Source organism: Lytechinus variegatus, chromosome 17 (genome assembly GCF_018143015.1).
Source record: "Lytechinus variegatus isolate NC3 chromosome 17, Lvar_3.0, whole genome shotgun sequence".
Classification (NCBI taxonomy): Eukaryota; Metazoa; Echinodermata; class Echinoidea; order Temnopleuroida; family Toxopneustidae; genus Lytechinus; species Lytechinus variegatus.
In genome coordinates this window covers 17,005,414-17,020,560 of record NC_054756.1, presented here as the reverse complement: position 1 = coordinate 17,020,560, position 15,147 = coordinate 17,005,414, and the positions used below count along the sequence as shown (strand labels likewise).

The following is a 15,147-nucleotide window of genomic DNA, read 5'->3' as shown; positions in this document are numbered from 1 at the left end:
AACAATACAAGGAATGGATGGTGGCCATTCAGAAAGTCTAATAAATAATCATGATTCCCCCCCATACACACACATACCTCACTCCAAGAAACTATCCAATAAAGGTGAACAATAAAGTATCTGCTGACATGGTTTATCAAACGAATAAATTCAAGAAATGCATAGTTCATTCAAGGTACCTGTGAATGATTCCTGTTGCTTTGTAGATTCCAACTCGGCCACTCCCCTCCTTCGACATGCCATCCCTTCTGTCCTTTGTGTACATGTTCTTCTCTGTGAAGTTACAACCGTCAAAATCAAAGTGCGCGGAGTTCATCGCGATCAGCTTGGGGAAGAGAAGGTTCTCGGTCTGCCTGTCCTCGTCCTCGTGGAAGTTGCCGTAGATGAAGCAGCCTCTCTTTGAGGCGTGGCCATGGAGATCCACATAGAATGCCACACCACTTTCTTCCGATGGGATCGATATGGGATCAGTGTCACCACAGGGAATCGCTTTTTGTGCATTGTTATTAGATTGATTGCTGGGTAGAGGAGTTTGTGCTTTCATGCCGATGTCACTTTCGACGTCGGAGTCGTACACAGATGCGTCATCCCTCGGAACCCCTTTGTTAGCAAGGGAGGTACTGTTTGGCAAGAACATAAGATCACTACTTGGTTCTGATGCATCAATGTATGAGTTTAATCCCTCTTCAGTGGGAAAATGTCTATTCGCTTCACTATTGGACAGAAGAGGTGAACTTCTGTTTTTGCCACCACGGTGCACAACGAGAATTGCATTAGTCCCTTCGCCTTTCTTCTCGATGATGAACTGATCTTTGCCAAGTTCTGCCCTTACCTCTGTCCCGCAATCCCCATTTCCAGGCTCCTGTGTCCGTTCATTCAACCCCACCCCATGACTATCAGGGACTTCCCCGCTGTCAGGGGGATTCCCCGAACCCGGTGTCGGGTCAACCGATGACCTCATCACTCTGGAATGCACATGATGATGCAGAACAACGCTCTTGGCAGCGAAGATAGACGGATGGAGATCAGGGTCTGGGTTCAGATAGACCCGGTTGAGGTTGACACCACGTTGGTCGGTACGGTAGTAGCCTCGCTGCACACCATCGGGGTTGAGGAGAGGGATGAGCTTGAAGACAAACTGCTTCCGGAGTTGGATGGCCCTTTCGTCCTTCGAGCGTAGGATGAAATCAAAGAATCCATTGAAGACAAAACTTGCTGGAGTCTCGCCCGGATGGACACGGCTACTCAAGAAATATACCTGCAATGAAAAGTGGAAGCAAAAACGCTCTGTCAGATTATTTTCATTGCTTTTTGTATTGAATGAAATTAATCTGATTACTACTTATCATTTTATCTCAATCCAAGAGAGCAGAGCTAATATCATTGATTAATTCAAATTGATAATTTGACATTATTACATTTTCTTGAAAATAGGAAGAGTCATGAATCAACTAAAAAAAGCATAAAGCTATCAAGACCTTGTATCCCAAAAGCAATTAATATAGAGGAAAGCTCCTAAAATTTACATGTAGTATCGGTAAAGTAACAATGGTGGCAACCCTGTATTGTTTGAGAATTATCTCCTCATTCCTGTAGAGACCTCTTTCTAGATCCCTCCCCCTCCCCCCCCAAAAAAAAGATGTTGTCATGTATGTCATAATTCTAATAGAGCCTTTTCTGAGCTTTCCTCAAATTCTTAATGCTTGAGATAAAATGTTTAAGCAGCCCAATGATGATAAACAAATTGTGAAGCTAAAAGAATTTTGACTTTACCCGCTTTCCTTTGAATTTCCGAGCCCTCTCTACAGACGTATCAGGGAAGAGTCTATGAAGTCTTGGTTCTCTCTCATTGGTTATTCCATGGCAAGATGAGATAGTTATAAGGTCAACTCGTAGCTTGTCTAAGGAGTGACATAGCAGCTCACGGTGATAGTAGATTGCACTGTTTGGGCTGGAGAAAGATTGAAGTTGATATGAATTTATAGATATAAAAAAATACACAAAAAAACGAAGTGCGCACCTAGTTACCAAGAATGCATATAGCATTTCTATTCATCTGAATGTATACAGGACAAAAGAGCCCTATCCAGTAAACATTTTGCTCGCGGGCATAGGTGTCGTCGCAGGGGATCAAACCCCAAACTTTCAAATGTCAGCCAGGCGCCTTAGACCACTCGGCCACGGCACCCTGCCCTATGAATTCATACATATCACTAAAATATACATGTAGTTGTGATGCCAGTTGCATCAGCATGAAATATTGGTAGCTTGATCAAAAGTGAGTTCTACAGGATTTCTCAACATGGAAAAAGGGACTGATACAGGATTGCAAGAAATGTACATTCATCTGCAAATCAAGCATATGTCAGAATACCATGTGCATATAAGAGCATTGCAAGAAAAATTGCAATTTAAAGGATAAGTCCACCCCAACAAAAACTTGATTTGAATGAAAAGAGAAAAATTCAACAAGCATAACACTGAAAATTTCATCAAAATCGGATGTAAAATAAGAAAGTTATGACATTTCAAAGTTTCGCTTATTTCTAACAAAACATTTATATGAACGAGCCAGTTACATCCAAATGAGAGAGTCAATGATGTCACTCACTCACTATTTCTTTTTTTTATTGTTTGATATAAGAAATATTTTGATTTTCTCGTCATTGTCATGTGAAATGAAGTTTCATTCCTCCCTGAACACGTGGAATTCCATTATTTTAACATTTTGTGCTTCAGGCAAGGAGGTCCTAATCATCAAATTCGTAAAAATTTAAATATTGTATAATTCAAACAATAAAAAACAAAAGAAATAGTGAGTGACATCATCGACTCTCTCATTTGGATGAAACTGGCTCGTTCATATAACTAGTTTGTTAAAAATAAGAGAAACTTTGAAATGTCATAACTTTCTTATTTTACATCCGATTTTGATGAAATTTTCAGCATTGTGCTTGTCTGATTTTTCTCTATTGATTCAAATCAACATTATTCTGAGATGGACTTGACCTTTAACGCAGATCAAATGTAAATTCGCATTTAATCAAAGGACATAAGCTTAATCTTGGGACTTTCACTTTGTATAATTGAAAATAATTTTTGTGATATGCAACATAATTCTACAGTAATTCATTGAGCAGTGCCCTGTAACATTTAAAGCTTAGCGATTGATAGCGGGGCTGCATGATTTCTTTGACTGATCATACACATTAATCAGTGCAATCATTACGAGAAATCAGGCCCATCATCAATAAATCTTTTGTTATTGGGCCACGATGAACAACTGACCAGCCTGAATCATATTTCCTGCTGCTGAATTTGTTGTCTAGTTCGGTGAGCTTCTCCTGGTACTCCATGTAAGAGAACGGGTAGCAGAACGCAAAGTAGACCGTCGAGAAGCGGTACTCAAAGCGATAGGTAAAGGACAGGATGAACTGACCGTCCACGGTCTGCAAAACAAAATAATGCATGTCAAATCTAAACCGACAGGCGGTACGTCATTGAAAATTGAAGATAAAAGAAAGTAATTCCAGCAAAACAATTATTTCATGAGAAAGCTTTTAAATCAATAATTACCACCATATTATCATAGATCTAGATCTGGTACACTAAAATCAACTTTGTGACATCATGAAATCTTAGCCGAAAATTGATAATTCTTAAGATAACTAACACAAAATCAGTAAAGTGTATTAATATTGCGTGATAAAATACCAAACATTTTATGGAATTCCGTGCTTGTTTTGTTAATTTCTCAGCAATTACACATTTAATCTGTGCTTATTTTGCTCATTTCTCAGCTATTAAGCATTTTTTCCAAAGCAATTTGGCATATATCTTTTTTATTTTAAAACACTTGTGTGGTCGTTCTATTGGACTTTTCAGATCGTTATCACAACTGGTATTAAATAGCTTTGGCCAACCTTGGGTCAGTTTGGCCAGTGTGACTTTAACATACAAACTGTAAACCCAGGCCCCCGTCTTACAATTGATCCAATCAATCGTATCTCTATGGAAATCCATCAGTGTCATATTTTTTTCTACAGGGAATTTGCGCAATGTACTTTGTAAACAAAGAGAAGCAGTGTAAATTTCAAGAAAACAATGAATGCATGAAAAAACATTAAAGCTAGAAAATATTTCGAATAAACATGCATAGATGTTGACATTGCAGGCCATCCATAGTTGCGATTGATCGGATCAATCACAACTCTTTGTAAGATGGGGCCCTGATCAACCAAAAATATATGGCTATCCAACAATGTCCTTTGTATAAAGCAAAGAAAAGCACCCTGAATTTTCAAGAAAACGATAAATGTATGGCTTTGAATCATATCTAGAAAATATTTTGACTGAACAAACATGCATTTTATTATTATTATTATTTGTTTGGCGTCACCTGTGCCTGGGAGGCGAAAAGCGAACTGAATCACTATGACCCTCAGGTCTCCCCTCCCGATATAACTGATTGGGGGGAATGCAGGTGGACCACTAAACCGGGGTTTCCCCCTACTCTTATACGAATAGTGCAGTGGGTTGTGCATTTTGGATGTTGATGTTGCTGGCATTCCATAGTTGTGGTTGATCGGATCAACCGTATCTCTGGGTTAAGCCCATGAAGTATTAGACTATCGGAGAATGTCAACTGCCTTTAAAAAGGCACTATTTAAAGAATGGTTCTTACCTCATGAGAGGGCCTGTCCCTGATGCGTTCCCACTTGGGTTTCTGTGGTAGGACCTTGACGACCGGCGCTAACCCTTGGCTATACAGCTTCCCTTGTTTGTTCATGTTCATGATGTTAAACCTGATCAGCTTGTTCATCGGGCATCCCTTCACTGCAAAGTGAAACCAGGTCCTGTGTGGATTTTGGATGGCAAAGAAATTGATATTGATTCGTTCACATAGAAATCAAGATGTGCACGGTATATTGGAGCTGCTTTACGTTCACCATGTAAGTTGCTAAATCATTTTTATATTTTATTCTATTTGGGCATCTTTCCATTAGGACTGGGATAAATACCCGGTTTGCCAGCCGATCGTTAACCAGGCTAAACACTCAAATGGTTCGACTATTTGAGATTCCTGGAAATCACAAAAAGTTGACCTAAATAAGTGACCTATCGGACTAGAGGTGCTTTAGTTTCAAACAAGGTAATCTGTAATGAATCCACTAACAATTAGAGCAATACATGTAGCTAGGCATAGCCATATGTTATGCAACATTATCATCCATGATCTGTTTCATTTGTCAAAGTGTATATATATAATGTAACTTGAGTAAAATAAAATTGAAGTTTGAGTGATATTAGTTTTAACATGGTTCACAGAATTTAAAGATATAAAGTTCATGCATAAAATCAAAACCAATCATGTTGCAATGTGTGCTGTTGACTTCTATGACGGAGTCAGCACAGTAAGCATACTGGTACTCATTTGTGTGCCACTTTCTGTGTTTGAATGCAGTACAAGTATCACCGAGTATGACAATGTACACAATAACAATGTGCATGTTATAAACAATAAGAATTAAAGGTAAATGAAAGTAGCTGCAGTAAACACGTATTTCATGAGAAAGTCAGTAAAACCAAGGTTAAGTATTATTGTATCATCGTGGATCTAGATCTGGTGCAGTTTAAAATGAACTTTGAGAAAGCTTGAAATCTACGCTAAAAAATTTTCACACTGAAGATCACCAACACAGATAAGCGCATGTGGGACAGTGTATTATTATTGCTTTGAATGTCAGCCAGACGCTTGACCCGAACCCCGTGCTTATTTGCTAATTTCTGAGCAATTACACAATTTCTTCCAGAATCCTTTGGCACAAAATCTTTATTTACCAGTATACAAACAAAAAATTTGGTGGTCATTTCATTGGATTCTGTACGAACTTATTTTGAAATCATTACAACAACTGGCATTTATCTTTAAAGATTCCTCTCCAATCCTAGAAGATTGTCAAAGTATAATAAGATGCATCTTGAATTAAATAAATCTCACCTGTTTCCATTTTCAAACTCAGTTCCTCCGCAGTCTGGATTAGTCCAGAGATTGAATTCGTAGTCTGGGGCAGCGTTGGCATCCCCGACTCGGTGCCCGGTCCCATCCTCATCATCATCAGGACCGACCCGCTCGACCCGCGCCAAGTTGCCAGAGTCAAACTTGGAGGTGAAGAGGAGCCCTGCCAGGCGGCATTCCATAGCTTTGGAATTCTGGCTAAAAAAAAATGATAGATTAAAATTGTGAATTTACATGAACATTGGGCAATTTCTACATGAATATCCTTTAAACTGTAAAAACAGGAAGCAACAAGACAAGGAATGTCATATCAGAGCTAAAAGCGAATAAGGGAAGTCATATGCCTCCTTAAATTGCATCACAACAAAAGTGTCGTATTGATATGTCAAAAACTCATATGAAATGGTATATTTTATTGGTTTTGAACAAAATTTAAATAGGTTGCATAATTTCTGATATAAGACAGTAGATTATTCTATATTTTGGGTGCAGTACTAACAAAGGCATAATCACCTAGTGTAATCAAGAGGACAGATATTTTTGCCATGTGCCCTTTAACCCTTTGAACCCTGAATTATTTTGGACGGGTTTGACCCTCAGCCTTAAGGATTTGCAGATATTGAGCTTGTTGGCAAAATGAATGACATTTGAAATAGATGAATAATGATCTCCTTTTCTTTTGATTCCAGCCACAGACATACAAACGACACCTTATTTTGCTGGTACCCGGCCTGGCTCCGCTGATATGGTCTGGCTTCAAGTTCCACTATTGGTGATAGTCTCAAATTTTGTCTCAAAATCAGTCTAGACAAAAGTAAAATTCATAAATCTTACGCATAGTCCTCATACGACTCACCATGTATTATCACAAGAGCCTCCTTGGTAGGGGTAGAACATTTTTTCAATTTTTTATGCTTAACCCATACAAATGAAAGCCATTTTTTAATATTATAAACTGAAGTTATCAATCTCATATAACATTTTTAATAGGTCAACTGGCATATTAAACCCTTGTTTTCGAGTCTTATGACTTGAAGCCGGTATTCCAGCTTTTTTAAGGGTATGCGCGTTCACGGTAAAGCCCTTTTCCAGGGCTTTTCGGGTTGAAAGGGTTTTAAACACAAAGCTTGATGATTCATTGTTCATTTTAATAATTTGTTTTCTAATTGTATGTAATGATCGATGGAATCAAGCATGAAAATCAGTCCTCTGAAGTCCCGTCTTACAAAGAGTTGCAATTGATCCCATCAACCACAACTATGGACGGCCATCAATGTCAATATCTAAAATGATGATGTTTTTTTCTAAATATTTTCTAGATATACCGGTATGATGTAAATTCATACTACATTCACTGTTCTCTTGAAGACTCAGTGTGATTCTCTCTACGGAGATTGTGCAAATTTATTATAGAAAAAATTATGGTATGGATGGATTTCCAATCTTCCATGTAGTTAAAGATTGATTGGATCAAGCGTAACTCTTTGCAAGATGTGACCCTGAGCTACCAAAGAACATTTCAGTGAATTCAAAGCTGGAAAACAGTATATTGGTGAGGAAATTAGTACTTTCAAAGAAATAACATTAGGACAACACATAAAACTTAATTTTCAGAAATCAGTATATTGCATGAAACCATCAGTATTCTTCTCATTTTTCAGAACCTATTAATGAAAATCTCTACTAGCTGGCAGCTCTGTGCTTACAGTTAAGATGTTAAAACGAAACTCATAATTTTTCAAGAGAAAATTGCCAACCCAATAATGAACATTAGACAATTTTGCCCAACTGTTGTGAGCTGGAAAGGCATCCTATCGCTTCCTTGCCATCTCCATTAGTTTTCCCTTATCCATTTTTTTTTAAATCCATATTTTATTGTTTAAATTGACATGAAATAAAATACTGCAAAAATTTGCTTCGCCCAATTGATCGTGGGCCTGGCAGCCCCTGTGCAGCACCAGATCGACGAGGCTATATCCCTTATATCATTGAACGCCAAACAGGGTAGCAGCAACTCCCATCTTTTAACGTATCTTGGTCTGACATGCCCAGGGTTTGAACTCCCGACCTCCCGGTTGTGAGACGGACGCTCTACCAACTCACACACCAGTATTTTGTATTCGAGACATCGTCTTACAAGGAATTCATACATTCAGCATAACTTTAAGAAAGTGTTAAATATGAAGGTCTTATTAAGTACATATATGTAACTAGAAAGCTAGGGTAATTCACAATTAATTCATTCAATATCATTGGGATGAAATTGTTTGTTATTTTCTATCTGATAGGTGTTTGAAAACACAGATTTTCAATTAATTTCGAGCTAATTTTAGCTCCCCCACATCAATAATCCTTGCAATCAAATTTGGAACTGACTGCTAATCTGATTTTGACAACAGAAAGCAAAGTAGGCCTATAATCAACCTGTTGTAGTTGACTCTGATCTACCAATCGCAAATTTTCATTAGAAACTGTTTGCAGAACAGTTCATAATAAAAAACCCCTCTAATTGCTATACATTACCTTAGATTACCAAGTATCTTCTAGGAATATGGAGAAGCACAAGCTTTCAGTATAGATGTGATCAATTCAAGGCTTCATCCAAGGTCTCCATCATGGCATCTGTAGACTGTAATAACACAGGTCCAAAACAAAAGACAGGATTTAAAAAATGATAAATTTTGACAATACAAAAATTTGAAATATTGAGATCTAGAGTCTCATCGAAAATACTTTTTTAACAAGGGAAAACCACTCGTAGTACCAAACTACCAATCTAAAGGGGTCAAAACATAAAAGTATTGACCTCATAGGTGACAATGGTTGCATTAATAGAAAGTCAGCTCCTGCGGTAATGCACAAACCCGGTATGCACACAGTCATGGCCACAATACTTGTCGCGGGTGAATCGTCTAGTGATTTTTGTTTGTTCTCTTTTAGTTATGAACTTTATTGAGAAAAACTACTGTAGATCTAGTTATTGTTTATTGCATTTTCGATATCAGAAGTCTGAAGAATTTTTTTTTATTAAATACATGTAGGGTCTATCTGTCGTCATGTCTGTGAATTCGTACAATGGTGCTTGTAATACTCAGGCAGCTTTTTAATACGGTGCTAATGCCACCTAGAGTGAGGAAGACTTGACCCAGATTCTGCATTTTTTATGGCATTAAGATTTGGCTTTCATGGATTTTTTTATCTTTTGAGTATTTGAAATTGGGTACATGGTGAGTGATGATAAGCCTGGGCCGCATTAGATATATAGGTCTATTTCTGTCAGGGATATGCTCCGCTGAGATTTTGTCTAGCTCCACAGAATCCCCTTCGTCAATAGACCGATGACAGCCATCGTAATGGTGGTACTTCGACTGACGCTTACATGTAACTACAGCATCTATGGAGAAATGGTGCCCTACATTGTAGCATACCCTCCTCGATTACTGTGTCATTCCAACTTTTGATAGGTGAAAAAGGGCGAAATAATAAAATAATATAATCAGCGTACCACCTTTCATCGGCTGATAAATATCATGAATCTTAATACCTCAATGCTATATCCGCTTCAACTGGTATAGCGAGTGGAATATTTTAGCATCAAGTTGAGATTCATGATATTTGTCAGCTGATGCAAGTTTTTTTTATCTAGAACTGCTCATGATATTGTTGCCCTCTATACTGGTATGCGTCTTGTAGCTTGGCTATGATAACAAAGACAGCAAGATGGTGACAATAACAGACCATGAGTACACACTCCTCTACTTTTAATATTTTCATTCATTTTATGTTTAATATTATTTAAAAATATGACACTTTTGAAACTTCCAAAAGGGTCCAAATGATATTGTAGCCCATTTACATATTTTGGACCCAAAACCTAAAAAATTGTGTTTTTTTAAAGCAATTTTATTGTTGGACAAATACTTGATGTGTGTAGTGTAATAGCATCCCGTCCCTGGCTCCGTGGAGATTAAGCACGTCAGTGATATGACGTTAATCTCCAGGAGCCTCCTGGCTATGTTCAACACAATAAAGTATTTACACTGTAGACCTCTAAAACCGCAAGATAAAGGAATGACCAGTTTATTCCATCAACATGATCAACTGGACCATGTACACGTGGAAACCCTTATAAGTTCAAAATCCCATTTGCCAAACCCAAATATATAAAAAGACATTCTTTCCTGATGCCATCAGAATATGGAACTCACTCCCAGCAAAGATGGTCCACACCATCTCCCTCACGTCTTTCAAGCATAAGCAGGAGGTGCAGCAAAAATCCAAGGAGGCTTTGTTAAATTGCTGAAAGTTAAATAGTAAAGGCTTCTCCGGTTTTTAGCTGCACATACCAGGAGTTTTGTAGAGTTTTAGTTACTCGCACTATTCATCTGGATACTTGATAAGCACAACTAGAGTAGGATGATATGCCAACAGCAGTCAGAAAGAAGAAGACTAAAGGCTTGTTCAAATTGTTGTTGCTTGTTGTTGAGCACTCAATCTATGAACAAGGTTATGATATATTACCTTGTTCTGTGTTATTCCTCCCTCTGTGGTGAAACAAGGTTGGCAATGTTTGGCTTATTTTCTCTTTTTCTTTGGGACAAATGCCTGATTTTTTTTTAAACTGTCAGGTTCCATTACAGCTATTCATCATGACTTAAGTAAATTTGATTCTTTAAATTATTTTTTAATTAGCAATAGAGATTGAAAAACTACAATTGTGTGTGTGTGTATTTGAGTTTTGTCAGACGTGTATCAATCAGATATGATTATTTACGTCTGGGACCGACCTTTAACGTCACCATCCGAAAGACGTGACCAGGGCTCGAACCTCGAGCCTCTGCATCAATTTGTAACTTCCCCACAGCTTGGATTACAGGCGCACGCCACAACGCCCATTGTTGTGCCATATTTACTTTCCACCAATAGAGGGCATACACAAAAATATGCCCAAAATTCAAGTCTTTGAGTACCCTGGTGAATACAAAAATTACCCCAAGTTGTAATGAAAAATAAATTGAAACCGTATGGAAATTAGTATTTTTGGTCTCAAAAGTGATATTTTAATGATTTCTTTTTAACATTTTGTGCTGTGTACAGCATTGGCATACCATAGTCCTACCCACTCACACAACATGCGAGGTTAGTAATACTAACCTCGCACAACGCATGTGATTTCATAATGGACTTCGAGGTTTTCATTCATCACACGAATGTGAGGGAATAAAACACGCCAAACCTTTATATATTTCTCTAATATGTTAATTTTGTAATTACATTCATATTTTGAGTTCATTTTAAAAAGGAATTATTTATAAAAGTGTTTTTATCCCTTACCTCCAAATATCAACCCTTCAATCCGTCCTTAGTTATCCTTAATACTGCGGTGGAAATTACGCAAACAACAATCGGAATTCAATTTTTCCTATCGAACATTCTCTATTCAAGTCGTCGGCGCATAATAGGAAATTGTACAAAAAATCAACAGGTTGCATCTCATGTATATACTTATAAGTAAAGTACGCCATCTTTTGACAAGATGATGAAAAAAGTGGATTGAACGAGCAAAAAAAATAATGCTGATCGCCTAGAATGCAGCTAGCAGTACAAGCTGCAGAACCGTAAACAAACCATAGAGATATATACAACAAACCAGCTTGTTAATAGTGAGTCCACCCATGGTTTTAAATCATCTCGCATGCGAAGGATTCATATGCACCTGGCGCACGCGAATCTTTCACACCCTTTTTACTAAAATAACTATGACTTTACATCATAGCTAAGAATTCTAATTGTGCTATGACACTTACCAAACCATATGGATCGTTTGTTGACTTCTCTTTGCTGTTTTTTTAATAAAATAAGAGCATTTTTCGTGATCTTCACGGAGATACCTCCTGCTCAGCGTCGATATCAATTTTTGCCTAAAGAGGGCGCGCGATATTATTCACAAGCCAGTTTGTTTACGGTTTTGCAACTTGTACTGCTAGCTGCATTCTGGGCAATCAGCATTATTTTCTTGTTCGTTCAATCCACTTTCATCATCATCTTGTCAAAAGATGGCGTACTTTACCAATAAGTAGACCTATATACATGAGATGCAACCTGTTGATTTTTGGTACAATTTCCTATTATGCGCTGATGACTTGAATCGAGAATGTTCGGTAGGAAAAATTGCTTTTCGATTTTTGTTTGCGTACTTTCCACCGCAGTATCAAAGATAATTAAGGACGGATCGAAAGGAGTATCCTGGTTGAGACTTGGAGGTAAGCGATAAAAACACTTTTATAAATAATTTCCAATTCCTTTTTAAAACGAACTTAAATCATTCAATAAAGATTACCATAGTGGATAAATACTGAAAGGTTTGGCGTGTTTTATTCCCTCACATTCATGTGATGAATGAAAATGTCAAAGTCCACTATGAAATCACATGCGTTGTGCGAGGTTAACTAACCTCGCATGTTGTGTGAGTGGGGTGAGTCCTACCTGTAGATTCCCCACAGGCAGGATGGTAATGAACCCTTGGGTGATTATTGAGATACATCTTTTTATTTTTTTTAAATGAAAATAGGGCCTAGATCTAGATCTACACTGTCACCTGGTTTTCCATTTTATTTTGCATGCCAATGCCAATGGTTTCAATGCATTAGTTAGACCAAAAGCTTCGGTCTCTGTTTATGTTGGTTGTTCAGCTGAACTCCGTTGGCTTCACTCACCAAATACAGAGACCGAAGTTCTAGTGCGATCTGTACAGGGGACTCAATGGCCATGTTTATGTACTTAAGATCGGATAAAACGGGGAAGTGAATTTGCGCGACAGCCGAGGTAAGTCACTGTTTTTGTTCCTTTTAACTTGATTTTTCTGTTTTTTGGCAATCAATTTTAATGCCAAGAGGGAATATTAATTTGCATTTTGGTTGTGTTAACTTCATTTTTATTCATTAAAGACAAGAATTGAAGAGCCCCGATGGGGGAATTTTGCATTGCAAGTCCCCTAATGGTGGCTGCACGATAGCGAGCAGTCTGTGTACGAGGAGAAATAAAAAAATAAAATGTTAAAAAACTCCTCGAAACAGACGGCTGCCAGCTGTCTATGCATCGGTGTGATTTTCAACAAAAATCTCATGACTTTCAGCATACCATATTTTACGCATTAGAGCACTGGATGCCGATAATTAAGTGTGCCTTCTGAGCGGCGGAGTGCAGAGCTAGGGTCTCAGGGAGTTTGAACTTTTCCCGAAGACCAAGCAAAAGGTTTAAAACACACATTAAATTCAGCATGTGGGACTGTTATAAGAATAATGGCAAAAATAACGTCAACAAATTATAGTTTTATTACAAAAGCAGGTCAAAAGAATATATCAATTAGATTAATTATGAATATTTCACCGAAGAAAGGTCTAATATAAATGAGAAAAATGAAATATTACCTCGGTAATCAAAGAGAGATGCAACGATTTCGAACATCAACCCTGCACCGGTTTCAAACAATTTTGGGTAGCAACCTGTCACGTGATATTTCTAGGCGTTGCAATTGGAGGATTTGCAGATCTCTATGGGCCATTCTCCAGCTGACACCAGCAACTATAAGAATATCTTTTCCAAAATAAAACTATCCTATGTTTTCCTATTACAAGATTCAACTTCTCCTTGAAAATGTGGGATTGCCATTGTTGTTACTTACTGCAATTTAAGAAGAAGATTCCTTGCTGTCAATTCTGCCCAATTATTGATTCTATACTTCAGGCGCGGGGCACAGGGGGCACGTACGTGCCCCCCCTTTAATTTGAAAAGCAAACATCATGATATTTTTTTAATGTAAAAATGTCATTGTTTTTTTTGGGGGGTACGAAATATCCGCAATTTGTGGTTGAAAACCCTTTTTTTCTGGCTTGTCAAAAATTTCCTCCGAAATCCCCCCCCCCCCCATTGGCAAATCCTGCATGGATCCATGCACCCCTGCTATACTTCATGCCACAGAATACAAAACAAAATCATGTAAATGATTGACATTTTTAGCAACTCACTCAGTTGCATATGTTTTTTCTGATTTGTGAAAAATAAGCGAAACGTCATAACTTTTTATGATCAAATTATGATTAATTTTCAGCAAATATGCTTATTGTTTGCTTTGTTCTCTTTTTATTAAGATTCACGTTTAAGGTCATAAGTTCAGCTCAGAAAAGGGTTGATGTTGGTCAGAGAACAACAATAAAATCATAGCCATGCAATGCTAAAAATTGCATCAAAAATTGAAAATATGATGGTAATGGCATTCTAAAATTTCGCCTATTTTCACAACACATTTAATATGCACAAACTCAGTCATGATAAAAATGAGAAAGTCGATGTCGTCTCTCCCTCACTATTTCTTTTGATATTGATTGTTTGAATTTCACATTCAATTATAAAAGATTTGGCATTATATATAAGGACCCTCTTGGTTGAACAACAAAATGTTAAAACAGTAGCAATTCCACATGTTCAGGGAGGAGTAAAACTTGCTTCACTTTACAATGAAGAAAAAAATATAATATTTCATATTGCATATCATGCCAAAACAAAATAATTAGGCCGAGTGAGAGGATGATGTCATTATTTGCATGCTGACGATCAGGGTGTGCAATCAGTGGCGTACCTAGGATTTTCCACAGGGGGTGCAAATCGTCCACAAAAAAATTGACAAAAAGGGTCTTCAACCACAAATAAAGGATTTCGTGCCAGAAAATAAATTGACAAGCAAGAAAAAATTCACAGCAGAAAAAAATTGATAAAAAAGTCTTTAACTTCTCGTCAGGGGGGAGGGGGCAGGGATAGGTCCCGTGCATGAGTCGTGACTCGTCAGGGGGGAAGTCCCCCCCCCTCCCCCTCCCCCCCCCCCGTAGCTACGCTAGTGGTGTGCATATAGTTCATTGTTTTGTGAAATTAAGCGAAATATTAAAATGTCACAAAACTCAGTTTTCCGATCTTCATGAATTCAGTTTTCAGTGGTATGCATGCTTGTTTGATTTGTCTCTTTTCATTAACATTTTGATGGTATGTGGACTTGAACCTTAAGTAGGACTCGCCCTTTAAACATGATGTTGCAGGTACATGGGAAGCGCGCGGGAGTGCTATTATAATATTAG

At 37.7% G+C, this 15,147-nt stretch overlaps 1 protein-coding gene across 4 annotated transcripts in view; it reads right to left on the bottom strand.

The window, feature by feature from the left end:
* Window positions 1-13,549, bottom strand: part of LOC121430673 (cytosolic carboxypeptidase-like protein 5) — a 29,856-nt gene extending 16,307 nt beyond the window's left edge. For 3 of the 4 annotated variants that reach the window (XM_041628011.1, XM_041628013.1, XM_041628014.1), the window contains exons 1-7: window positions 13,450-13,549; window positions 8,543-8,648; window positions 6,002-6,217; window positions 4,685-4,856; window positions 3,289-3,449; window positions 1,774-1,951; window positions 180-1,258 (exon numbers count right to left, since the gene is read on the bottom strand). In XM_041628011.1, coding sequence (XP_041483945.1) covers window positions 180-1,258; window positions 1,774-1,951; window positions 3,289-3,449; window positions 4,685-4,856; window positions 6,002-6,201 — 1,790 coding nt within the window. In that variant the 5' untranslated portion in view covers window positions 6,202-6,217; window positions 8,543-8,648; window positions 13,450-13,549. The remainder of the gene's footprint in view (window positions 1-179; window positions 1,259-1,773; window positions 1,952-3,288; window positions 3,450-4,684; window positions 4,857-6,001; window positions 6,218-8,542; window positions 8,649-13,449) is intronic. The other variant, XM_041628012.1, reaches the window with a different exon arrangement.
* Between the last annotated feature and the right edge of the window lie 1,598 nt (window positions 13,550-15,147).